General features: G+C 40.6%; 1 protein-coding gene across 3 annotated transcripts; it reads left to right on the forward strand.

Moving 5' to 3' along the window:
- Positions 1-178: 178 nt before the first annotated feature.
- On the forward strand, positions 179-25,131 carry LOC148333431 (fibroblast growth factor 12-like). Of its 3 annotated transcripts, XM_088300436.1 has the most exons (6): positions 179-317; positions 427-637; positions 16,684-16,794; positions 19,397-19,500; positions 21,052-21,250; positions 22,949-25,131. In XM_088300436.1, exons 2-6 carry the CDS (start codon positions 610-612, stop codon positions 23,131-23,133), a joined length of 627 nt encoding a protein of 208 aa, XP_088156562.1. In that variant the 5' UTR covers positions 179-317; positions 427-609; the 3' UTR covers positions 23,134-25,131. The 3 variants fall into 3 exon arrangements, with proteins under 3 accessions (XP_088156562.1, XP_088156561.1, XP_088156560.1); XM_088300435.1 differs by having other exon boundaries at positions 240-637; XM_088300434.1 differs by lacking the exons at positions 179-317; positions 427-637 and adding an exon at positions 11,729-13,400.
- Positions 25,132-26,964: the final 1,833 nt, after the last annotated feature.

Here is a 26,964-nt window from a genome sequence, read left to right on the forward strand (position 1 = left end):
GGAGTGACATTTGAAAGGGGAGAGCTTGGAGGACAGGAGAGTGACAGGATGAGAGAGAGGGGTGAGAGACATTGGAAAAGAGGGATGAGGGCATAAAACTAGGAATGGGAGAGATGTCAGAGGAAAGGGAGAGATTGAAAAGCAGAGAGCAATAGGGAGAGTTTGATTGGATGAGAGAAAGACGCTGAGAGAGACATTGGAAAAGAGAGGGAGAGTGTAGAGAGGCATTGGAAAATTGAGAGCGCTTGGAATAGAGGGAGAAGAGAGAGAGGCGAGGGGGGGGAGAGACATTGGAAGACGGAGAGAGAGCGGCACAGGTGAACGCACGATCCTCGACGGGAAAAACAAGCCGTCTCCACCGCCGTCTCTCGGCTGTTTCCCCCCCGCCTTTTAACCTCCATTTTTGGCCCGTTAACACCCCTCCAGGGTGGACATTGTCGGCCGGGCACAGCGGCCCAGAGGCTACGCGTGTCGACTCGCTCAGCTGAGTCAGGAAGGAGGGGGAACGAAGAAGAAGAAGACGGCGACGACGAGTGGATTTCCGCCAACACTTCGCCGGACTGAGCCGCCAGCCGAAGCTTAGCCGAACCGAGCCGAGCCCAGCGTGAGATGGAAGGCAAAGAAAAGGCACCGGCAGGTAGGAGGGAGATATGGACGATGATGCAAGTTTGTGGTGCGGGATGGCGGGCAGGGAAGTTGAGGAATAGAGGGTGGGGACGACCGCGATGGGAGGGTGGAGGGAGTGATGCATGCTGGGTAGAAGTGGACTACACTGCGGTATCCTCAATGCAGCTGCTCATCCCCAGATTTTAGGTGTGGTTGTTATGGGATGGGGTGCAGGCAGTCCGTGTGTGCTGGGTTTGTTATGGGCCCAGCAGTTAATGAAAAAAATCCTGATGCAGCAAAACACAGTAAGACAGGTGGGCCAATGGGAGATAGACAGGCAGGCACGGCAGAATGAGAGATAAGCAGAAAGACAAATGTCAGATGGACTAGAAGACAGAGACATTCGTGTGTATGAAAATGCTGAGAAGGGAGAGGCAAGCAGGAGGCGGCAAGACAGAGATTAGAATGAGGCAGGGTTGTAAATAAAGACGGTGAGACAGGTAGGGATTTTGAGGGAGGATAGGTCTCCAGAGAGATGTCGTTGTAAAACAAACAAAAATGGTGACTTCCTGGAAGTTTGACAGACAGGTAAAGAGGTTGAGTGACAGCAGAGAAGGAGACTTTCATGGAGATTCTAATGAAGGCAGAAGGACAGGCGAGAGTAGAACGGGACAGACTGGCTGGAAAGATTAAAGAGATGGACTAGAGGACAGAGAGACATTATTGAGGATTCAAAATTGAGACCAGAAGTAAGAAAGGCAAGTTTAAAGGAGACAGAAAACTGGACTCACTGGTAAAACTGGGAGGACAGTGAGACAGGAGGTATTGAGACAGCGTTGTAAATTGATAGAAAATGAATACAATAATAGTTTAGTTTTATGTAAATTCTTAGCGACTTAATTGCTTTCTCTTGCTAACTTGCTGAAAACTGACTAATTACTGGTTTAGTATAATTGTGATTTGGTGACAGTTGCTGTTTGATTTGCACCATAGCATTGTCTATGTTTGGTGAAGATAGTAGGGCATGACTGTGGACACCGCTTTTGGTCTTTGGATGTTGTTTCTTCTTGCACGAAAATACAGAATCTTCTAACATATCCAGGTCTCCTATCAGAATCATGATTATATTTACTAGCCACGTTTGGTAAAACACACAAGGAATTTGTCTCTGGTAGTTAGAACCACTTTAGTACTGCAGCCACGATAACAAAATATCCATCAAGGGGATAAAAGGTAAAGTACAGCGCGCCAATTAGCTACTTTATACAAAGTTAGCCTTTGACATGACATTCGAGATACTGTCGTGAGATGTACCTCAGAAAAGAATGAGACATTGAGAATTGTAATGGAGGCAGAAAGACAGGTGAGGGTAGTCACAAACAGATAGGTGGGCCAAGGGGAAGAGCGACAGACAGCCTGGAAAGACAAGACAGATGGACAAAATGACAGTTCATGACGATAAACAGAGAAAGAGAGACGATATAAGGAAGGCAAACAGGAGATGGAGAGACTGACATGAATGACAGATTGTGTCAGCGTTGTAATGAATGCAGTGAGACAAGTTGACAGAAACAGACAGAACAACAGGTCGGTAGAATGAGGATTAAAGCAGAGACAAAAAACAGGTGAGAAGAGCAAGAGAAAGACAGAACGACAAATAATGTAGACCTTAAAATTGTCATCAAATGTATGGAATGCATAAATGGCTTCCCGTTGACTCTAGAAAAGAAAGAATCATTTCGAGTACACTTGGTTGTGTGACATGTGACATAATCAGCTTAAAGGCGTTAAAACACTTTTTACTAAGTATCCCGTGACATTTCTTGGACTGTCTGTGGATTGCTATGAATCGCTGCGACATATCAAATTTGCCTTTACAGGAATTCCACTTGAGCCGACATGAGGCGGAATAAGAAGCCACTTAGTAGCCGGAATAGTATCTCCAAAGAGCAGACTGCTGAGTCATTCTCACATTTGATCCGAAGTGTTTCGGACAGCCTTCGTTCACTTTGTGTCCCGCGGCGGGTCCCGAACCCAACATGGCCGTCCGTTTATAGCCGGCAAATACCATAAATAAAGGAGCATAATATATTCGGCAAGTTGAAGTTGAGTTGTTCAACGCATAGACGTAAACGGAACCGTCATCCTCCTTGTGAGCGTGGGTTTGTTTACAGCAGACAACGGCGTGTGTGCGTGTGTGTTTGTTTGTATTGATTGTGGGATGGGATCGACGCCATAATGGAATGTTGTGAATCTTTGCCAGTAACCTGAGAGACTCCATCCCAGAGGACGAGTGTGTTCTTCTTGTCGTCGTTCTGTTGCGACGCACCCAAACACGATATACAGTGAACACCGTGGATCGCGGTGATTTAAAAAAAAAAAAGTTATCCCCAATTCAAAAGCTTTAAATACATTCAAATACTTTTAAAGGGATTAGAACTTTTTTCAAAGTCCTTAGCACCAGCTCTCACAGTCTCGCTGTCAAGAAATTAATTTCAATTTGAGTCGCAGTGTGACAAGAGTCCACTAAAATGGGGAAACAGACTACAGACTAACAGAAATGAGCAAATTTCTGTTTTATAAGAGCAACCACTATTACTGGAGCTTAGTTGGGGACCTTCTCCGCCTGTACTTCTTTGCTACTAATTATGCTCCATCCCTTCCAGAGTGTGTGCGTCTGATTGTCACTTGCTAAACTTGTAAACGCTTTGTGGATGTCAATGCCAAGTGCACTCTGCTTCCATCAATGACAGACAGTTGAAATAATTCCGCTAATAAGCTTTTAATGGATTTTTAGCAGTCAGTCACAATTTAATGTAGTCTCAGAGTCACTAGTGGCGCATCGCATCTTGAACACTGACTCAGAATTTCTACAATCCTTGTTCAGTTTTTCCGGTTCATTGTGAATGATTAGATGGATATTGTGTTCAGGAACTGAGTTGTCCATATTTCATGGGCTTGGATTATGCTGATGCTAATAATGAAGATGGCATTAAGTGCAGCTAAAATGTTCACTGCGAGCTTTTTTTCTTGTTGTTATCTAAGATGTCAGTCAGGTAATTTTCTACTAGCTTCTAGCAACTTGGGTTAACGTCCACTACTTCTCATTAACGCATTCATTGCCATTGACGGCTATAGAAGTCAAAAAGTACATTCACTTCAACCATCTTCTATTTACCTTCAACTTCCATTTTCTAAAGTCAACCAGTTCCTTTAATCCAGGACCTTCTGTTCACTTGCGTGATTGTCAGTAAACTTCCATTACCTTTGATTAACTTCCACTACTTCTAATTAGCTTCTATTCACTCCAATAAACCTCCACGAGCTGCCTTTGCCGAAAGCCAGCTTCTGCTACCTTCTATTAAATTCATCCAACTTCAGTCCACTTCCAATAACTTCCATGGCTTTCAGTCAGGTTCCACTATCAACCATTAACTCTCTCCTCTTCTCTCAATTCCCACAAACGAATATTCACTATTCACCCCACCTTGCATTGGCTTTACTGAAAATAAAACTTAAAACTTTCTTTTGAATTTGAACTTTACTCAACCTCCACTATCTTCCATTAAATTAAACACCCAGTACACCCCATCTTCCTCTTAATTGAATCAATGTACATTACTTCCCCTTAAATCTCACGACTGCAGGGCTCTTCAATCCTGTTCCTTCGAGGGCTGCTGTCCTGCCTGTTTTCCATCTCTCCCTGCTGCAACACACACCTGATGCAAATGATCAGGATTGTTTTCTCGCTTCTGCAGACCTCGGTGATTATCCGATCATTTTGAATCAAGTGTGTTGCAGCAAGGAGAGTTGGGAAAACAGGCAGGATCGTGACCCTCCAGGAACAGGATTCAGGAGCCGTGCACGACTGTGAAATAATGTCCACGAGCTCCCCTTGACGTTCCCTGACTTCAATTAGCGTCCATTACTTTCCATTGCGTTACTTTTGTGTCAACTGCGTCCTGTTACACCATCTTCAACAAATGAATTTCTGCTACCTTTCTTTTTACTGTATCAACTCACCCCATTATATTTATTTCAAATACTTTCCACAAAATGCAAAGTGACAATAAAAAGTTACAGCTTTCCATCCTCTATGACTGATCATGAACGTCGTTTTCCATGCGGCATGCTGCAGTAGCAGCTTCAGTGATATTATAGGGAGGGGTCAGGTTATGTGCTAGAAGCCAGAAGAGTCTCTTACGGCTGTTGAGTGTTCTCCATCGATTAAATAGTCCCATTAAGTTTAAAATATGTTGCTGCGCTGGCATGGATCACGAGCACTGAGGTGCAAGGACGACATGACCGTGAAGCCTTTTGCAAATGCTTTTACAGTCCTTTCGGGGAACTTTAACGGACACCAGTGCGTGTGACCATACATGCTCCTTTAACACTGTCGCCATGGAGACCAGTGAGGGATGGTGAATGAAGCGGCGATTACCCGATTATTTATGCGAGACGTGCACTATACGATAATATACGGTGTGACTGTCTTGATGCATGATTTAATGTAATGCAAGTACGGTACATGACTGCAGCAGATGGAGGGCAGAGCTGCATTAACGCTGCCGTCAACCCCGGCAGCTTCACCACCTCAACTGCTGCAACGCATCATTTCCTGAATGAGGAAGCATTGTTCGTATTGCGGCATTGATATGATTATGATTTCCAGAAGATATATAAAAGGCTGCAACTGATAATTCGTCTAATAATCGATGAATCTGTTGTTGTTTTTATTATTTTTATTAAATGGTGAATCGTTTAAAATAATAAAAAACAAAAATCTATCCGTAATTAAAAACAGGACTTTATTTTAAATTTCAAAGTGCAGGTTTGGTCTGTAACATGTCAGGAAAAAACTGGCTATTTTTAAATACCTTTTTTTTTTTTTTTTTACTAGATTGGATTATAGTTTAGGTAAAGTGAGTTTAATTCCAGACTAGAGGCCGAGCAATTAATCGACAACTACTCAATGTATTTTTTGGTAAGCGTTTAATTGTATCGGGACGTTTACGCTATAAAAATAAAATTGTATTGTATTGTATTGTACCGTATTTTCTGGACTACAAGTCGCTCAGAGTATAAGCCGAACCTTCCCCAAAAGGCAAAACAAATATATAGGAAAACTAGGACTGAGAACATCTAAGAATTTAAATTTCTTGCGGTTGATTTACTTCCTGTGCTAAAAAACTGACATGAAGAATTAAAAAAAAATCAATTGAAACTAATTACAAGGTTTGGCATGAATTAAAACATTTATGCAGTGATAGGAGTCAAAAACACATTTTTGTAGGCTATTAAAATTGATAAAGGCCTGCGTTTTCAACTGTGGTGTTTCCATCCTGACATGATGGTGCAGTTTGGATACGCAGCATGAATGGAGCTGCAGGGACGACAGCGCCCTCTGACAGCATTTGTTGAGCCTTCCCGATATAAATAGTCACCGCTTCACCTTCCAGTCCCAGAATAGCTGCTCTCTTTACTGACACGTCACGTTCTTCAACCCCACCGCGCATGACAGAATCACAGGCTCCAGAGACAAATTTGGCATCCTATGTATACATCTGTAGATCTTTATCGAGTGATAGCGGACTAGCTCCATTTTAGTTGAAGAACAAAATAACCACGAGATAACACAATTTTTAAATCATGGTGTCAAGTTCCGCTCAAGCGTCAGATATCTGATCGGTTGCCATGGTTGGCCTTTTATTACCCATGATTCCTCAGTGTGTTGACACTGTTGGTGGCTAAAAGTGTTGCAGTGAAAACAGCTGAGAAGTGTTTTGCCAGGCCAACAAACAAGCCGAGGAAGCGGCACACAGCTCAACACATTCAATTCCCTTCCCCGACTTCCCAGTTTGGCCCATTGATCGAATAGTTGAGGGACCGAATGAGTCCGTACTGCGGTCTCTGTGAGAAGACGAGCGAGGAGGTGCACCGGGATGAAGGCAACGTTGTCAAAGAGAGTTGCAAGCCGGGTGAGTCGTCATGGCAATCACGTCAGTCACATCAGTTATGGCAGTGTATTTAATGTCACTGAAGCTCAACTTCTTTGTGGTTTTTTCACAGCTTGCTGTTCTCTAACAATTAATTAAACTGATATAGTCAAAGCAAAATTCCTGGTACAATTAAAATTGGTGGATGGTTCACATTTCAACATCGTGAGACTAATGCTGGGGATACACCTAACCATTGCAAGATCCAACACAGACTGCAAGAGTCCTTGCCAATTATTATGTTTGATTCAATTTCCCATGCATGACCTCATTCACAAATTTGCATATTATATTCACTGTATAAACACAATTTCCTGTAGGAAAAGTAATTTTGATGAGAAAAACTCGGGAGTAAGGGAAGTATTTGTGTGTTTGGAGTTTATCTTGAGAGCTCTCTGTCTCCCTCTAGCGGCGGAAATAAAGATGAATATTTATGCCGGCAAATCCACACGTGAGTTTTGTGCCAAAGTGCAGATCCTGATTTCGGTGAATATGACAAGGAGGTGCGGTGAAATGTGAGAACACTGAGATCACTCAGTGCTTCTTCTTCTTTTTGTTTTCACATTCATAAATGTTGCAGTACCAGATAGTCCACAATTAAGGGTTTACTATCAAATATTTAAAAGACATGCTCGCACACACACTCAGGATGTACTTTGTTGCAATGCCGTGCACTTTGTGTGTGTGCGCGTGTGTGCGTGTAAGTGTGCGCGTGTGCCTGCGCGCACGTGTGCTTGTGTTAGGTAACTCACCTTAAAGCTGTAATCACCAGATGAACAGAAGCGGGAGGTTAGCCTGGTCAAAAAGCTACTAGTGCCTCTTTTGGCCTACTAGTATGTTATTAAGCCTTACTCGTAAACTACTAGTGAAGTACTGTTAGGATTTGGAATGCTTAAACGGCTTTCCATAGAAGGTGAAATGTGAACAGTACAACTGCAGTTAGGCTTGTGTCCAGCAGATGGCGACGAATCTCCACTTTGCTCTGTCTGTCTCTCCTGTGATTTCTTTTGGGGAGTCAACTATTATGTCCATTTGCGCAACACTGGACTCGTGTGCACGTCAAACTCGCAGTCAAAAGGTTCAGGGTTAAAATCCACATCGCAAGTTAGCTTCATTTAATACTTTATATTGGTCATGTGAATCAGTGGCGGACCTTGCATTTCACACGTAGGCCTTCAGTGAAGTTCTACTTAGTTTGAAAAAATACCCCTCACAGCACCGTCATTTATGATGCCTAGGCTGGAGAAATAAAATACAGACACACTCACCTCGGCTCACGAGAGTGCTTCTTTTGAATGGTCCTTCTTCAAAATGGCCTTGTAAATATATCTAAAATCATATCCACCCTTTTCCCTCCTTCGGCCATTGTGGGTTAAAAAAGCAAGAATATATTTTAGATTTTCGAACGGTCGCCAGTTACGACTTTCAGGTGTGTTGATTCAGAAGGCCTTGAAGGCTTTGACCGTCCACCATTGGTGTGAATGAATGTGACCGGAAATGCATGTTTGTCAGTATACACCCTGTCATTGGCGACCTATCCATCCATCCATCCATCATTTTGTCTATATGTTTGATAGTGACTGGCAACCAATCCATAAATAAAATGAATGGATGGCGACAGAGATATAGTAAACCATCCCGCTGCCCCCAAATTAAATAAATTCCCCTCTACACTCCTATATTTGAAAATCGTAAGTCTTTAAAAATCAACAATGCTGACAATGCATGCTCTTGATTTTTGTTTTTCATTTTTAGTAACACTGTTAATAATAACTCATTATTAACTCGTTCACTACCAGCCAAGTAAAAGAAAAAAAAAAAGGTCTTAGACGTCTTTAGCCGTCAATGGCAGTAAATGAGTTACGATGACTTTATCTCTCATCATTGATTATTGGCGCGTGTGTTACCTGCATGGAGGTTTCGTCTTTACTTGATGACTTTATTCTGCCCTCTGATCTTGGCACTTTGTGTATTGATCAGGAAACATACCTGCATCACTCACACACTCACACTTGCACGCACGCACACAATCTCACGCACACACACACACCCCTTCGTACACACACAGTGTGTGCCTGATGATGCAGCAGGTCAGGTTCATGTCAGCAGTAAGTAATTCACAAACGGCACTTTGCAAAAGTCTCAGGTTGCCATTATATGTATTGTTTTAAAAAAAGCCGTAACAAAGATCATATATGTACTACAGTGTTACTAAGTAAAATGTTGACCTTCACCAAGTCTAAAAGTAAGTAGAGCAGAGATGGGCAAATTTGCCTCATTTGGTTTTTAACTGATATGTATAAAAATACATATAGTGTACATGGATATAGAAACTGTATGTATTTGTGTTATCTGAAATAATAATTGTTTAAAACATCATAATGAAAATATTATAAATAATACAATCAGGAATAAGAATTTGTAACAGCATTTTCTAATTTAATTGATCATAACTGTAATTATTTATTTGATTTATTGTATGATACTAAAAAATAGTACAGTATTTTCTGCCAGTTAGTTTAATGTTTAGATTTTTTTCCATATTAATTCTATTTTATTTAATTTTTAAAATAAAAAAATAAAAGTAAATCATTGTTAAATTATTTATTATAAATGATAAACAAATTAAACTTTTAATTAATTAGTTATAAATAATTGAATTTAACATTGCGACAACTATATTTTTTAAGCTAGACATAACTATTTTACGTATTTTACATGCTCACTCGTTTAGTGTGTTTTGATATTTTGCAATTCAATGTTTTTTTTTTCTTTTTAAAAACATGTTATTGCGCGGCTGGACTGGATTGTCGGCATTTCTATTGATTCAAGACAATTGATTTGATATACAGTGGACTGTCCTGTTTGTGGAGTTTAGGGACCAAGACGGACCACAAATAGTGAAAATCCTGGAAAAAAATACACTTATTATAATTGCCATGAAAAAAAAAAATACACCAAAAAGAAAACGAATAAACCGGGTGATCGGGGAATAATGTGCCATTAAGCAGGAGTTTCTTCCACAAATAACAGGGAATAAATCAGCGCATAGATGCCCCTCCAATTTCTGACCTGTGATTCAAGGGTCCACTGCATATGCAACTAAGTTGAGTTAAGAGCAATTGCTGTGAAAAAGTTTGACTTGAAAAACAAAGCGAGTGTGGTTTGCACTGCAGACGTTAATGAGGCTGTAATTATGGTCTGTATTAGTCACACTGACTGGTGTTAAAAGCAAAGTGGTGGACACATTGAGGTGTAAAATATCCGTCCCAGTGCGCAGGTACACAAATACACGACGGTAATTGAAGGCGCTGACCTGTTTTATTTTTTTCCCCTTCCTCCTAAAGTTCTACTTTATCTGCGCATTGTGGACGCTGCCGTGTGCGTGTTGCCGCCACAGGCAAACTGATTGGATGTGGTGGATTAGTTTTTAATAGCATCAAAGTGTGTGTGCTGCTTGCTGAAATATTCAGTGAACGGCGAGTGAGTGTTTGGAGCTTAAAAGCTGCGTCTGCTTGTGTAATGCTGGTCACCACAACATTGTGAACTGGAGCGTCTGCATCCAAACACAGGGGTTCTCAAATGTTTTGGGTTCAGGGGAGGACGTTTTTCAACAGCTCCCATGTACTGTGAAAGTGAACTCAAAAGTTGGCTATTTCATTGAAAAAAGTTGTCTTTAATGTTTGCATGAACAAACGTGAATTTTGTTGGGATAAAAAGTAATTAATCTCACAAAAATAAAGTCAAACATAAAAGTACTGCCTTGACATCTTTATGCCAAGGAGCTATATTGAAGTAAGTTGAGGAGAATTATTTTGACAAAAGTAGTTCTATTCAGCCAGACTGTGGGATCTTATGTCAAGGAACTATGTAGAAGTGAGTCGAGGAGCTTCATTTTGACCAAAGTAGCAGTTTAGTGACATTTTGTGGCATCTTGGCATCAATGAACTACTTTATTTAGACAAAAATAGTGCTTTGGTGCAATGTTGTGGCATCTTGGTTCCAGGGAATTATATTAAAGTAAAGAGAGTAACTTCTGACGGACAAAGGTTGTGCTTTGTCACCATCTTGTCACATATTGGTGAAAAGAAACTATTTGAAAGTTGAGGAGGTTCATTTAGACAAAATTAGTGCTTTGCTGCCATCTTGTGGCATTTTGAATCAAATATAAACCTTTTTTTTGTACTTAGATCTGATCTTTACATTGTTTTATGTTCCGAACAAAAGGGACGAAAGTCATATTTTATCAAAGGGCTTGGAGAGTGGATGGATGGATGAAAGTCTTTTTTTTTATTCTGGAAAAGGTGCTTGCTTTCAATCACTCCAAAATAGGACTACATTCTCGAGAAAATACAACATGCCTTTTGTGCTAAAAGAACAACGGCCAATTTTTGCAAGAATGTGAGAGTTATACAATGATATTATGTGGCAATAATTTTTGAGCTTTTAATTGGCCCAAAGCTAATGCAAGGAAGAGCCATCGGTTTGCTGCCCCAATTTAGGTGAAGCAGCACGTGGTTCATTTTCCATAAATGTTTTTGAGTGTGCTGTCCTAATAACTGTAAAATGTTTGTGAACACGAGACAGCTCAATGTTTGATGTCCGCATGAGAGCTCTCAGAAGACTGTCTACAGCATTCCTTGTTTTATATTTGACTATTTCTCGCAAGAAATAAACCAAATGACGACGTCAAAGACTCTTGATGCTTGGAAGTGTTTTCAAAGGAATCCCCATACATGTGAAATCTCACGAGCAGGTTTCTGGTGCAGCAGCAGCCTTTGACGAGGAAAAAAAAGTTCCTTCTGCTGCATCCACCTTTTTGATCCTCATAGTTTCTGAATCACTCAACTGTATCGGAGTGGAATAAATTCCATTACAGTCTCAACAAACTGGATTTTGTTTTTTTTTGTTTTTTGGTGTGTGTCCACTAAGAGTCGGCGTTTGTGTCGATGGAGAGAAACGTTGTGATGTGGGAGCAACATGAAACATCAGGCTGACTATTTTTAGGAGCTTCTTCCACACCTCCACCTCCCTCCCCTCTCACTGTCGTTCTCTCTCCTCTCTCTCTCTTTCTCTCGCCCTTCTTCTCCCCCGTCTCTCGGAATCCCGCCACACTCGGCAGCGTTCAGTCAGTGACGAGGAATCGAGACCGATTGAGCGTCTGGACCGTGTCAAAGCTGCCAGAGTTTGGATTTCTCTCCCGAACCCTGTCAAGTTATCACGTGTTGCCGCATTGTGCTGGTTGAAGTTGAAGCCGCGGAAAAAACCTCCTGCCAGGCATGTCGACACGCTTGCTGCTGTCCTCATGAATATTGATGGCGAAAGCTAAAGCAGAGGTTCCTTTTTTTTTTTTTTTGTGGTGCATCTTCTTCTTTCCTTGCGCCTCTGAGAAATGGCTACCAAGGATGCATCGTGATTGTGGCGTCACCGAACTTGGATGAAGGGAAGTTCTTACGGTTAACTCCTGCTCATCTTCACGATTATTTTTTTGCTTTTATACATCCAACGGACGGCATTAAATCAAGCTTAACTACCTTGATTTTCAGCTTCTTCATGGTGGGAGGCAACTTTTCAAACTTCCAATCGATGGATTAAAATACAGCTGACATCGGGAAATTGGCGTTTTAGTCAAGAAGAGAAAAAAAATATTTATCATTTGGATTTTATTAGAAAGTAATCGAGGATCCTTCAAGTAATGTAAATAGGAAATAACTAGTCTTAAATTTGTGACTAAACTCTCTCCTGGACATTTCCACAAACGAGCTTGATTGTCTGGAGCAAAACGGGAGGCCAAAATGTAAAGTTCGAACCTTCTCCAGGTCCACCTGCTTGATGTTGTGACATGACAGCAAAACGACGAAAAATATTCTTACATTTGTGACCGATACTGTCAAGGAAGAACCTTGATGTCAACTTCAAGATTTAAAAAAAAAAGACATTTCATGTGGCTTTAACCAGAAGCCAACAATATAAAATGTGTTAGGACGGATCCTTCAGGAGATGTCATGACGAGACAGTTCTGGAACGGTAAAATTAAATTTATGTGACTGAAGCTTTAGCTAAATCGTCATCTGGCTTGAATTGGTGATAAAGTCAAGTTTGTTGTTCTCAGAGATCCTTCATGTCTTGTAGAATCTTTTCCAGATTTCTCAGCTTCATGACTTGACGCAATAGTCGTTACTGAGGAAAAAAATGTTCTTAAGTTTGTAGCTGAAATTATCGTCATCTGGATCGAAATGCTCAATTAAAATTAGTCACCAAAGATCCTTCAGGTGTTCTTGACTCTTCTCCAGTTTCCTCTGGTTGATGTCACTGTGCAACAACTCTTAGCGAGTTAGAAACAAATCTTAAGACATGTGACTGAAACTGTCGCAGAACCCGTCTGGATGTAAACATTACGATAAAGCAAACCGAACCCATCATCTGGAATGACACTGAAGTCTAAAAAGTTCCATTCGTTGTCAAGGATCCTTCTGGTGATGTAGAACTTGCTCCAGCACGCTCACCTTGATGTCGTGACGTGACCGGCGTGGACATTTCAGACTCTCGGCCATGACGCCTGTCCTGGACTGAAAACCGCCCCGCACCTGGCAGAGAGTATGGCGGCGGCCATCGCCAGCTCGCTAATCCGACAGAAGCGTCAGGCCCGAGAGTCCAACAGTGAGAAAGTCGCCACCAACAAGAGGCGCTCCAGTCCTACCAAGGACCCGAGAGGTTTGAGGCACATCTTCAGTGTCTTTAGCAAAGTCCGCTTCTGCAGCAGCAGCGGCAAGAAGAAACCAGTGCGACGGAAACCAGGTGGGTTGCCGGATGCCGTAGCCTGATCGGACAAGACTCACAAAAACTCTGGGCTAGTTTTATTTCTAAATTGATTATATATGAAAATATATTTTTTTTGTCCTCTTCTCTGCCTTTTTGTGATTCTTCCAAGGCAAGGCAAGAGACTTCACACAAATTCAAGTCGATCTAGATTTGCTTTGCAACCTGCTCATGAAACTCTGTGACACTCTAAACCAGTGATCTTCAATCCTGTTCCTCGAGGGCCGGTGTCCTGCCTGTTTTCCATCTGTCCCTGCTGCAACACACCTGATTCAAGCGATCAGGATTGTCATCTCGCTTTTGTCGATTTTACTGATCATCTGATCATTTCAGTTTTGTTGTAGCAGGCTCGAGATGGAAACCAGGCTGGACACCGGCCCTCGAGGAACAGGATTGAAGACCCCTCTTCTGAACTCAGTAGCCGATGCTTTGTACTGTTGGTCTCCTGATGTCCAAATGTTTCCAGTCAAAAGAAAAAGGCTTCTTCAATACCAACTGAACTAGAAAATGTAATGGTCCATTCGTAAAGGATGAGCGCTAGTGCTGCACATAAAGGACGTAAAACAACTCCGCCCTGATGCCCAAACACTACTGTGCTCTGGTGGGTTGTTACCCTGCGTTTTTCGGCCGCTGGTTAGCACTCCACTCTCAATCCAAGGGGAGGGTGGTCATTTGGTTTCAAGCCTCAGGAGCACACCAAATGAGCACTGTCACTCATTCATAAAGTTAATGGCTGTTGTGAATTTTACTGTTCAGCTCCTTGTTAGAGAACAGCAAGTTGTGCAAGTATTGAATTATTGAACAGATGGGCATTTAAAACTTTAAAGAAGGTCTACTTTACTTGAAGGGTCACAGAAAGGCTTAGACGTGGGTAGCCTTCGAAATGTATTGGTCAATTCATGGTTCATTCATTCTCAAGACTGCTTGTCTTCGTTAGCGTCACGGGGTGCTGGCACCTAACCGAGCCGACTTCAGGCAAATGGTTGGCTACACCTGAAATTGCTCGCCGGTCAGACTCTAGACACACATAGAATTCTGCGACTTTGCACTCGCAGTCACACTGAGTGAGAACTAGAGGGTGACATGGGAGTGGATTTCACCTCCGTCCCATTCCAACCCCACAGAAAAATATCCAGTTCTGTTGCAGTCCTGAACCAGAGCGAGAAAAAAAAAAAAAAGAATCCTGTCCTGTCCTGTGCCTCTCATTCGTGCCATGCTCCTCTTGGAGGTCAGCGACATTAAAAATGGCTGCACATTATTTTTCTCCTGTTGCTTAATCTTGCTTCTGTGAACAAGGTAAAGTAACCCCCTCGCCCCCATTTCCCCATCTCGAAAATATGTCAAGTTACCTCTCGTGGGAACTGAACTCACCCTGCCTGCACCAAAGTCAAGGATTTGCTTGAGCACCTCTTGTGAATTTTCACTTGGAGCACAGGAAAAAACAGTTGGACATGTGTTCAAAGGTTTACACAAGGTCAAATTCAGTCAACCTGAAAAGGATATTGGGCATTTTACGTTCATCCTGAAATTTCACCCAAAATCCTGAACTTTTTCAGTGAGGGTATCGTATTTTTTTCTTCATTTTTTTTTTTTAACACAATGCATATGCTCACGTGTTGCGATCAATGGACGGAATGTCAACGTGTGAGTGCTCGATGTCTATTGCGTAATTGTTTCAAAACGGTCTGTTGTTTGTTCACAACGGTGGAAAGAGCTCAGTACAATACGTGATACTGATACCTGTCGTGATCGAGTTAGAGGATCGGGTTCAATCCTATTGTAGCATCCATCCTTTCATTTTCTGGACCCTCTGTCCTCTTCGGGTCACGGGGTGAGCTGGAATCTGTCCCAGTTGATGCCCTATTTAAGTGTTTATAAAGATCAAATTGCTACTAACTAGTCTGGACGATTATTAACTCATTTAGTGCCATTGACGGAAAAAGACGTCAAAGATTCGTTTTTTTTTTTTTTTAGTCGGCTTGTAGTGAATGAGTTAATAATCAAACTCTTTGGTGTCAAACATCTGTTTGGATTTGACTTGATTAGGAAGCCAATTATTTATCCAGCTGTAATTGTTAGGCCTGGTTATCATCTCGTCTTCCTCTGGAGAAACGTCAATTCAGCATTTGACAGACATATTTATGAGCTGCCTTGTGTTTCCGTGGCGATACCGCAAGCAGTTTCTTAAAGGGACGGGACGCTAAATGCTATTTTGTGACTACAAACTGAGGTACAACGGAATGCCGTGGAAGCTTTTAGTTCCTATCCTCAATATGCGGACTGGCGTCCACTAGTTGAACGACACGGGTTCACTGTGTCTTAAGTTTATTCACTGACTTACTATTTTTATAAATACTCAAACGTCTTTCCAAAGAGTACATCAATTGAGCTGGTTGTACTTGGATTCATTTATCATCCACATTAATGTTCTCACGGAAAGTGCTGTCTGGTGACCGATCCCGTGACCAGGTGTGACGCACAGCTGTTAATTGGTGAGAGAGAGATGTGGACGACACGCTCCACATTTCAGTTAATCTCAGAGACTGTTCACCTGCTTCACTTGGTGCTGCTGTTTTGGTTAGCAAAAAGAATTCCAGTGCATTAATACTCACTATTTTGTTCTTAGTTCCCGTTTTCTTCCCTTGATGAAAAAAGGCACGCCCAAAGTGAATTGAGGTGAAAAATGATGCTGATGTTATTGTTTATTGGTGTTATTGTTTTGCTCATCTAGTTATTTTAGCAATTCGCTCAACTCCTTCCAACAATATAAATTCTTGCCAACTATGTTTTGTGATGCCGGTCTGTGTTTTTGTGTGACCGACATTGGCCTAAGTTCCATATGAAGAGTTAACCATCAGTTTTGTAAATTCTTCATTTATTCCCATACATGTCTGTTAAATGCCATGAAAAGTCGCTTTTGCTCACTTGGAGCTTCATCTGCGCTCTTCAGTTAGTTGTCTTTCTCTCAGTGTTCTTTGTTTGGAACTTTGGATAGTCCTACTCCCTTTCATGCTTGAGCACAGAAATATAGAAAGCACTGAAAAGCACAGAGGAGACACGGTTGGGGGCGGACAGGGTGAGGAGGTAAAATGTCCACCGACATGGCGGCGCATGTAGCCCGCTGTGCTAACTTCCAATATAATCCTACACCTGAATTATAAATGTGCTGAGAGTGTTTAGAGTGGACAGATGGGTGCTGTTGGCTTTGTAGCACTCACACAAACGATATATTTTTATACTTTTTGTGTGTGTTGGGTTGCAGAGCCGCAGCTGAAGGGCATCGTGACGCGTCTCTTCAGCGAGCAGGGCTTCTTCCTGCAGATGCAACCTGATGGAACCATCAGCGGAAACAAGGATGAGAACAGCGATAACAGTGAGTCTCGCCATCTTTGAGCTGACCAGAAAACTGTTATTACCTGTTAATACATTACTTATGCAATATGATGCGCTAAAATAAAATACATGCATAAAATTAAAAAAAGAATGCCTGCCATGTTTTAATCTCTCTTCTCAAACACACCTGCTGCATCTGTTTTATATGATTAAAAAAGAAAAAAATCACAATACTGCTTATGCTCAACTAAAAAAAAATACGGCATGAGAATTGAACGTCAATGGCTTTCACGAGTCACAACACATACTTTCTACTGCCTTCCACCATTTACATACTGGAATATGAATATTAATGTTGGTGGCTGTCAACCACAGGTGTCAAACTCAAGGCCCGGGGGCCATTTCTGGCCCGCAACCTCATTTTATGTGGCCCGCAAAGGGGAAAATCATGTGCGTCAACTGCCTGTTTCTAGCACATTTGATTCACTTTTAACAACATTGAGATATGAGATATTGACATTTATTTGATACCAATCCTCCTCTTTTAAACTATATTGAAAACTTGTTCAACAAATAATTACTTACTGGCTTCTGATTTCAAAACTGGCTTTCCATCAATTTGTTGTGTGTATGCGATAACGAAACATTTTTATGGGTTCACAGTCATAATGGCCCTTTGAGGGAAAAAAATAAATACGATGTGGCCCGTCCACCAAAATGAGTTTGACACCCCTGCTGTAAACAGTTGGATCACAATTTACAAATATAGACGTCCATGCCAGTGAATGAGTTTAAGAGACTTTTTAGAAAGCAATGAGAAGAAAACAACAATAATTAAGATAAGATAATAACAAAAATGAAATAATACATACATAGAAGACAACTGGGATAGGCTCCAGCACCCCCGCGACCCTTGTGAAGAGCAGCGGAACTGATAATGGATGAATGGATAGAATTATAGAAAATAGACGGATGGATGTGTTCAATTTTTTTTTTAATTTGAACCCAGGCAAAAGTGGCTGAAAGTTTATATAAATTCTTTGCAAAATGTACTCATTCCACCGGTATTTCACATTTCAACTCAATTTCACCCACAAACATAAAGCGCAGATATGTGTTTCATCTCCAATTTACATAACAGATAAACAGCTTTAAAGTCGATACAATGAATAGAGGAAAATCCACTAAAAGGCAATTGCATGCTACGAGATGCAGTGGAAATGTACGTTAAACACATTCCACAGCTTCCCAAAAAGAAGAGGCGAGCAAGAGAGATGAGATGTTTTTGTTTTTTTTCATCTCTCATGCACTTTTGTCTCCCAGTTCTCCCGGAGAGGATTAGCGCCACGGGCTTCTTCCTCCTCCTCGTCCTCCTCCTCCTCACCCATAATGCCGCGCTCTTTTTATCTTTGAGCGTGTCGACGGCATTTAGTATCGTCAGCGTCCGTCCAAAAATTGTGCACAGATGTTGATGTTCCTTTGTGGAGTAGGTTCATCATCCTGGATCCCGATTGGCTCCAAAGGTCTTCAAGCAGAATTATGCAACAGTCGCGGCTCACGTAGACCTCCTCCAAGGCTTAAACATTCGCACAGATACGAGTCTAATTGGATTATGTGTTCACAATTTGAATTGCTGACAAATGGAAATGAAAATGGTTTGTGGCTTTACATTTTGTTGCATTTTCAGAAATCCACTGGTGCATAGAGATACGAGTCACACGACTCGCAGATAGTTCTTTGAAAAAGTGGCTTCAAGCTGTTTAATGCCACTCCCGGGTGACTATAAAACTTAAAACTCAAGGAATTACACCTTCTGTATTTATTTAGAAAAACACACATAAATCTCTTTTTTATGCTTTATTGAACAAATTGCACATGTCACAAAATAGAGAAAATTCTAAACAAAGAAATTAAGAATTGCCAGTGGCCTATCATACACAAGAAAATTTTAAAAAGGCAAATAAATAGTTTCTTTTTTTTCACACTTGCAGTGAACATCTTTTCAGCCTCTTTTCAGGTCCTGGTCGATTGTAAATATAATTCAGATTATAAAATACTAAATAAAGCGTATTTATGTATGCAAAACCTCTTCATATAATTACCAGATTTATCATTTTACTCTTTATATATAAAAAAACTCCATTGCAATCCATAATTTGCAATTAGTTTACCACAAATAGATCTTCCTTCAATAATTTCATAGTGAGCTCACATTCTCAGAAAAGATGCAATACCATTTCAAGACACGCTGAGCAATATAAACGGGTATCAATAACGGCTCTCATTTTTTTTTTCATTAAATTCTAAGGATCTATTTTGTGTAAAATTTTAAGGGAACCCTCTCTAATTTTGTGAGTAATTAAAATGTTTTAATCTTTGTAGCAGGGTAAACACACATAGATGTGCCTTACAGATTAGGAAATGGTAAACAAATAGCATAAGTGTTGCAGTGTTATATACCTTTAGAGAACAGATATTTGAACACAAATGGTGCAACAACACAGGTAGACAGGTAATATAACAATACATGAAGACATTTTTTTATTTATGTATATAGTGGAAAATTCCTATCTGCGATGAATCATTTGCAAATATGGGGGCACATAGTCACATAAAAAACGGTCTCATGCTTGTGTTTGCAGCTCTCTTCAACCTGATCCCGGTGGGTCTGCGGGTGGTGGCCATGCAGGGCGTCAAGGCGGGACTCTACGTGGCGATGAATGCGGAGGGTTTCCTCTATACGTCGGTAAGAACAACATTCATTCATTCAGTTAATCATCCAAAATAAAGTCTTGGTGAAGCAGCATGTGGCTCATCATCTCTGGTTATTCTGAGCCAGGCGGTAAATTTGATATGTAGGCGTTCAGAGGGGATTTACTTGGCTTAATCCACCTTGTAATAGCGCCACTACTCCATCACAATTACAGAAACCATCAATGCTATACAAAAGTGGAGTATAACAGCAAACAACTTTGCCTTGACATCATTCATAATCAACATTTTTTCAAATTTAAGACAAAAACATAAACCATTCATATAAAATACATTATACTCAGCAGTTATGCTGATTCTTAAATGTCTTGGCGATCAGAGGACAGTAAATGCTGACATCATTAATATGAGGATGAATTTGAAATGCGAAAGAAACATTCCCATTGTGAATATAGTTGAAGTCGCATCGGCCGACATCAGATTGCAAAATCCTGGGCAGATTACAACACATAAAGGCTAAAATCGGATTGCACAATTTCGCATACATGTATTGAAAGCGGCACAGCCAGGAGAAACACCACTAAATGGAGACCGTTATGCAATTTCATGCAACAAATATTACAATTTAGGTTGAAAATGTAGGTCAGTGCTTCTTATAGTGCTCAGGCCAGCAGAGTTTGGTTTTCTCATTAAAGAGTAGTTAGGTAATAAAGAAAAAAAAAGTTTTTTTTGTTTCTCAAAATATGAAACATTGCCATTAGAAACACATTTAAATGTCGTTGCAGTCCATCTTCACTGTCCTTGTTGTAACAGCTTCTTCTCAGTGGAGCTCATGATGCTGCGTTATGCATTATTCAGCTTTCTGCTCGCATGAAACTTTAAAATGTCATTCTTTGCTGACGGAGTCAAGCAGGAGGAAAATTGTGTTGCTTTTACGTGTGCTCTGAATGACTTGAAAATCTAATACAGTGAAACCCCCGCTATATCGCGGTTCATCATTTGTGCCCCTTTTGTTTTATTTTACAGAATTTTAAAAAAAAAACATTTTATGAGCTTTTCCAGTGCATAGGTAAGTCTGAATTTTTTGTGCACGGGTGCTCTCCGCATACTGTGCAGAGCGTGCTTCGTACGTGGTCTGTTTTTTTATTCATTATGCCAGCTTGTGGGTTGAATATTAGCATAATGCAACCGGGGCAATTAGCATCTTGGACATGCGTCAAGAGTCCGATGTAACGGAGAGAAGCCGCTCTCTTTTCAGAATAAAATATTTTGCAGCCTCAAAGAATAATTAAACCTGAAGCACTCAAGTTTTTTTTCTTTCATCTGAGCGGCCCGCCGTGGCCTGGTCCAAAGTGGCCCGTGGACCCGTAACGGGCCGCAGCCCATTGATTGGGCACCACTGTGGAAAGTACCATTTTATTTAAAAGTTATAACCGTTATGCTAATTTCCGTTAGCTGAAATCTCCGAAACTGACAGTGCAGAAAATACGTCAAGATTTCTTTTATGGTGCTGGTTTCTATGTCATAAAATAGGCAAAAATTGTACTCATTGTTTTTTGTGTGTGTGTGTGTGTGTGTCGTTCAGGACATATTCACGGCTGAGTGTAAGTTCAAGGAGTCAGTGTTTGAGAACTACTACGTCATCTACTCATCCACGCTGTACCGGCAGCACGAGTCGGGCCGGGCCTGGTTCCTCGGCCTCAACAAGGAGGGCGTCATCATGAAGGGAAACCGTGTCAAGAAAACCAAACCCTGCTCGCACTTTGTCCCCAGACCCATCGAAGGTACCGCTCTGGCTCCGTTTATATGACGACGTACTGCGGGAGGGGTTGAATCGTTTTAGCTGGAGTTGTGCTGATGCAAATGGAATCAAATTCCTGACGAGTGGGGATTTTTGCCTCTTTTTGTCATTTCCGATATCTGCTTTTTGAATTAATTTGCTAAAATTATACCTTTTGGCTCAATCACGGCCACTTTTGGCCAATTGAAACCAAGGTTATTTTAGGAAACGAAAACTAAAATTGAAAAAACATTTTCATTAACGAAATAAAATAAGAACTAACTTTATAAGGTGTATGCACGGCATTGTAATTCAATGTTTGAGGTTTGAGGACGGTAAACTGTAGCCTCTATTATCAAATTGTTTTGAAATAATATTTTTGTTGAATTTTCACTGCACAGTACTTACCATGGTCCTTTTTTAATCTTGAATGTGGTGGAAAAAAATAAAACTAAGCTAAAACTAAGTGCTTTTGAAAAAAATAAAACTACGGTAATAAAAACAAACAAACAAGCCCTGAAAACTATTTAAAACTACCGTAACTAAAGTTAAAAAACAAAAGTCAAAACTAAATAAAAATGAACTATAATTAAAATTCCCAAATTATAATTGATTGAAGCCCATGAAAAGCATTTTTTTTAAATGACTTTACAAATGAATCCTACAAGTTGAGTACAATGGATTTCATACAAGACTCACCACCCTATATTTGATACTAATGACAAGAATTGAACGAACTAAAGACTTTCTACAATTAAAACAAAAACGCTAAAATTGTTGTAAAATCCAACAAGGTCTGAGGGATGATTGCCATCGCTGACTTAGCGCGCTGGCTGCAGTCATCCGATGTTCGCTTCTTGTCATTCCGAGGACAAAGCGACGCTCCGATGTGTCACATGGAAGTTTGTATCGGCGAGCTCCGTCTCCACTTTCAGAGCTCGAGCGGCTCACCCTCCCTCTCTCAATCCCATGGTGTCATTTAAAAATATCTGTCAACTTACTTCTCCTCTTCGTCCTTCAACCTTGTCCTCTAACACTTCTCGCTTCACCTCATTACTATCAAGCACATCATTCAAGGCTAATTCCTAATGTTTGTAAACAAAAAAATTGCATGGACGGGCGTCAAAATGCCGGCCGTAATATAATTTTCAATTGGAAAATTGATTCAGAAATAGGCGTGGCAATTCATAGACAAGATACTGGCAATAAACTGCTTTTCTGTTGCTCAGATGTGCTAGTTTGACGTTGAGATGGATACCGCACTGACGTTTAGCTAGCAGGCTAGCCATTAAGTTTTACTAAATCGTGCAAAGAAAGACAAACCCAAGCAAACTTTTTTTACCGCATGATTGTGGTTTGATTTCCGGATTATCGTTTTCAAAGTAGCTTCGATGCCACACGGCACTTTTGCCATTTATTTAGATGGATTAATATTTTAATTTTTTTAGGAAATTATTATTATAATTTTTTTTTTAGGAAATGAAAAAAAAACATTTGAGGTCCCCTGCTAACAACAACAAATAAAAAATACTGCAAATTCCATCATAATTTGTGTTTTCGTGCTGGTCTTGCTGGTGTCACACTCAAAATGCGATTATCTTATTTTTCAAAATTGTTCAGCCTTCTGGAACGCAATCCCCCAGGCGTTCACATTGATGAGGACGACTTTTTGCGGAATTATTGTGTGTGTTTTTGTCGTCAGTGTGCATGTACAAGGAGCCGTCGCTGCATGAGCTGGAAGAGAAGCTGCTCAAGTCTTCGCGGAGTCCCACCATGAACGGCGACGAGCCAGCCGGGAGCCCTCGGAGAGCCTCGGAGGGCCAAGAGGAGGACGGGCAGCGGGAAGACGACGACGACGAGGACTGCACAGAGCGAGAAGGCTCGTAGCCTGCAGCGCCCCCCGCTGGAGAACTCCCATGTAACACTCGCCACTGTTCAGCACCAAACAACCAACGCCATGACGACGGAAACGCCAACCCAAACAAGCAGAAAAAAAGAAGCAAAAAAAAAGGGCAAGAATCCTCTTTCAATCTTCTTTTGGTGATGACGATTTACATTTTATGCAAAAAGCCTGGAGGCTAGCACATCTACTCTTCATCGTCATCGTCACCGTGACGGCAAAGCGTTTTTTTCCGGGTCGGGCGAGCGCTGAGAACTCCAAAGCTTTAAGCCATGTAGAAACTTCGTCGTCGTCGCCATTATCACGTGCGCTTTTATTTCCTTTAGTGATGCAAACACTTCAGCACTTTTTTTTTAGCACCGCAACTTCTTCTTCTTGTGGCCAGTCACACGTAAGCGTTTTGTGTTGCCACATCGCAGCCTATATTTATGTATTTAACAATATTTATAAATGGTTAATGATGCATTTGTCGAAAGAAGTTGTACATATTCTTTAATTTTGATTGCATCTCTGCCGGTCATCATTCAGATGTTAAACTCGCAGGCTGTTGGTTTCACGCACTTGTTTGTAAAACGTAACTCTGAGGCCACGTCCACGTGTACACTGTGATACATCCTAACCAAACCAGCTACAGCAGACGTGGGCAAACTACGGCCTGGGGGCCACATGCAGTCTGTTAAACGTTTTAATCCGGCCCGCCGAACTTGAAAAAAATTAAATGATTAAACCTTGTTAATGTTTTATTTTCTAAATAATGTGGTTTTTCAAATACATCTATACTGTTGTAATGCTTTTGTTCACTTTCATTTAAAATTAAATGTAATTCTTTCCCCGATGAGGTGAGGTTACCAAAACACTCCATCCATCAGCCCTCTGTCAAATTTTAGAACCCATTGTGGCCCGCCAATCAAAAAGTTTGCCCACCCCTGAGCTACAGTATCCATCAAAAGTCCACTAGCCAAATGCTAACATATATTATTAAAGTCCTCTGGTGTAGATGAACCAATAATTCTGAACCTTTAAACAACTATAACTAAACAGGTTTTGTCTTAAAAGACGTGAGTGTGTTGAGTCAAACCGAATCAATGATTTCCACTTTAAAATCTACCGGCAAATCTTATCGCACCCCATGTATTGAAATACGTGACAAATTGTCTTTATTGCAGGGATGCATTTTTCTACCCTAATCTACAATTCTAAAAAATATCCGTGTACATATGGACATGGCCTTATACGGAAAATTTCACCAAAGCACGGCATTATGGTACAGAAAACTTCCATGTAATCTCATATCAAGCATGTTTTTTGCTAACATTTCATCCACAAAGTTTTCATGTGTCAGCTATATCACCGCCTCCTTAATGAGCATTCAGTATGTTAGGCCACATTTACATGGCAAGGCTTTTTTTGCCAAGAGAGTGTCTGGACCAGACGCTACAGTGTGCATGCCAGGCCACTAGAGGGCTCCATGAAGCATGCAGATGAATGAGTGTGCACTCAACACGACCTTTCTCCCCACTCCCCCTTGTATGCTGGCTTCTGATTGGTTCAAATCAAACCAAGAGGGAAAAAAAGCCAATTGTGAGCGTAAAAGCGTACGAGCCAATCATGTGGAAAGGCATTGATGATGTCATCAGGCTCCGCCAATCAGGTTTCATCCATCTGCCTCCAAGGTCCATATACTAACACGTGCTTTGTCCTCACTAGTAAGACAATTCAGAGCGCTAGTAGGATATTGAATATGAAATATGAATCCATGTCCTACTAGGGCGTTGAATGAAATTTGTGTCCTGCAAATAATGCTCAAACGGCTTTTTGTCAAGCTTTTTTTTTTTTTTTTTTTTTTTATTTTAGTGATATCCATCTTTTGGTCTAGATACTAGTATGCATTTTGTCATTTCTAGTTATGTAGTTGTACTAATAGAGAGTAGAAATGTCATATAGTAATGGGAAAAACAACATTATGAATAAAAGTGTTGATCTACCAGGGGCTGAATTGTCTTACTTGTGAAAACAAGGAGAATACTAGCACGTACCTTAAACAGGTTGTCAAGGGAATGGAATGAATGCATTCCAATTAATTTTTTTTTCACCCGTCACAGCACTCTAAAGTCTTAAAAGTGGGCGCTAAAACTTGCACGTCAGGAAGGCATGACACCTTCTTGTGTATTTTTAACCCTCTGCTGTTACTGTGAGATGTTGGCTTATGGGAGGTAAAATTTTAATAGTTGGCAATCAAAATAATATCGCCCGACAGATATAGATTTATATATTTTTTTTTAGGTCGATGCCAATTCCAATATTTGCTGTAATAAAATTGTGATTCCGAAATTTTTGACATATTAAAATGGCCGATTAATTAAACAAATGTATCATGAATGAAATAACTTTTTCGGTCGCTGAGTGCTTACGACAAAGATGTGAATTTCAGGCAGAACATTTGGCTGTTTTACAATTGTCCATCGCTAGCACTACATCACAGAGACGGAAATTGGCAAAAGTCATATTATGTTACCAGGTAAAGGACAGCTAGTATCAAAGTTCATTATCAGGTAACGAAAGAACATTAGTGCCATTTATTTAAGACGATATTTGCATTGTAATGTATTGAAATCGATTTAAAAAAAATGTAAATTCATTGGAGAGGAAATCATTTTAAAACAAAATGTTGCTGTAATTCTATTTTAGAAAAAAAATCTTCAAAAATATTTTTGCCTCCCATTAGCCCGCCTCCCTCCAACACGTAAACTTGTTTTGTATTTTACAGTAACAACTACCAGAAATACCACAGAATATTTGCATGTGACTTCATAAGAAGTTTCCATCCACCCGACAGCTGAATTGTGATGCATGCTTTTGTCGTTTGTCGTGTTGTCTGTCGAGCACTGACGTGGGCAACGGACCAATCACAATCCACGCCACGCTGCCTCGGAGAAAGTCTTCCAATCAGAGTTTTTGGCATCGTTTGAGAATGTCGGGCGTTTGTCAGCGATCTCTGATTCGTCGTGTGGCCCTTTTGAGGGTTCCAAAATCAAAGTTGGAAAATTTTCTATGTGGATATTGCAGATGTCAAGAAAGTACAGTGTACAATGACTTACGACTACCCCAATTTACAATTTTTTTCAAGTTGCGAGTTTATGAGTGCCAAACAGCGTATTGGAAGCTCAGTTTTGTCACTCTAATTTTGAATGAAGTGGAAAAAAAATGATGGTTGCCCTAAAGTATGGACAAATACCAGGACATTATTGATATTGCCATCATTAGCTCATACTTCACCTTCAAATGCAAGCCCAAAACCATAACAGTGACCTGTCCTTTCCCATTTAGAATTGATGGTACGCTGCCACCTAGCGGTGGAAAGTGTGAAGCTCATGCGTAAGTCATATATCAAATAGCAAAACAAAACCAAAAAAATTGACTTACTCGAAACTGGAAAATATGAAATTTTGTAAATTTGGAATACTTGTTAGTTAATGTAACACTGTAATCACTGGAGTGTCTTATTGGTAATGTATTATGTTTTGTATTTTCTATTTGGAACAAACTTGCTCACTTTAAATCATTTTAGCCATTGAAATGATTGGAAAAGAAAAGCTGATGTCATAACCGAGGAACCAGAGGCAGCTGGTAGGCCATGGTGAACCGTTGTTGAACCCGCTGCAACCTGAACATTTTCTTTGCCTTCTTGTTTGTCTTTGCGCCTTATCCAAGACATCATGTAGTAGAAAATATCATCGCAAATACACTGCAGCAGGATGAAAAGATGATTGAAAAATAAAATGTAAAAAGGAATGATACATTTATTGCCTGGTGTTTTT

Source organism: Idiotropiscis lumnitzeri, chromosome 7, assembly GCF_059441095.1.
Source record: "Idiotropiscis lumnitzeri isolate Australia: NSW breed Sydney's pygmy pipehorse chromosome 7, RoL_Ilum_1.0, whole genome shotgun sequence".
Classification (NCBI taxonomy): Eukaryota; Metazoa; Chordata; class Actinopteri; order Syngnathiformes; family Syngnathidae; genus Idiotropiscis; species Idiotropiscis lumnitzeri.

Excerpts from the sequence above, each read along its gene's own strand:
- LOC148333431 (XM_088300434.1), top strand. The coding sequence starts at position 13,202 with ATGGCGGCGGCCATCGCCAGCTCGCTAATCCGACAGAAGCGTCAGGCC. Across the intron at positions 19,501-21,051 it reads AGGGTTTCCTCTATACGTCG|GACATATTCACGGCTGAGTG; the intron begins GTAAGAACAACA and ends TGTGTCGTTCAG. Across the intron at positions 21,251-22,948 it reads TGTCCCCAGACCCATCGAAG|TGTGCATGTACAAGGAGCCG; the intron begins GTACCGCTCTGG and ends TTTTGTCGTCAG.